This window comes from Buceros rhinoceros, unplaced genomic scaffold, assembly GCF_000710305.1.
Source record: "Buceros rhinoceros silvestris isolate BGI_N320 unplaced genomic scaffold, ASM71030v1 scaffold1081, whole genome shotgun sequence".
In the NCBI taxonomy this organism is placed as follows: Eukaryota; Metazoa; Chordata; class Aves; order Bucerotiformes; family Bucerotidae; genus Buceros; species Buceros rhinoceros.
The window spans coordinates 349-915 of NW_010395712.1; the positions used below are offsets into that span (position 1 = coordinate 349).

The 567-nt window shown below is 43.9% G+C and overlaps 1 protein-coding gene across 1 annotated transcript in view; it reads right to left on the minus strand.

Annotated features, from left to right (window-relative positions):
* Positions 1-37: 37 nt before the first annotated feature.
* Positions 38-567, minus strand: part of LOC104501753 (T-cell surface glycoprotein CD3 zeta chain-like) — a gene marked incomplete at its 3' end in the record, with an annotated part of 52,161 nt that continues 51,631 nt past the window's right edge. Inside the window, exon 4 of the mRNA XM_010145619.1 lies at positions 38-121. Within this exon, the coding sequence (XP_010143921.1) occupies positions 38-121 (84 nt within the window). The remainder of the gene's footprint in view (positions 122-567) is intronic.

Below are 567 nucleotides of genomic sequence, written 5' to 3' on the forward strand. Positions count from 1 at the left end.
TCAGAAGAAAAAAGGTGCATGCGTGGGAGGAAGTTACCTGGTGTCTCCCGCCAAGCTCGGGATCTGCACCTCGCTTTGCCCCCAAAACATCGTACTGATCTCTCTGTCCTCGAGACAGTTTCTGAAACAAGAAAGCAGGAAGCAGTGACGGACATTAAGATGATGAGAAAATAGATCTTGACTTAAAACAGGAAAAGCAAGAGAGTGCAGTTTGGTGTCCAGCTTCATGAGTACTGTAACTCAGAAGTTATTTTTACCCCTTAATGCAACTGCCAACAGAAATGTCTACGATTAAGCTGGGGAAATGACAGATGGGCCTGTGCAGCACAAAACTGCAAGCCATTGTGACGGACATTAAGATGATGAGAAAATAGATCTTGACTTAAAACAGGAAAAGCAAGAGAGTGCAGTTTGGTGTCCAGCTTCATGAGTACTGTAACTCAGAAGTTATTTTTACCCCTTAATGCAACTGCCAACAGAAATGTCTACGATTAAGCTGGGGAAATGACAGATGGGCCTGTGCAGCACAAAACTGCAAGCCATTGCAACAAGAACATTTCTGAAGCA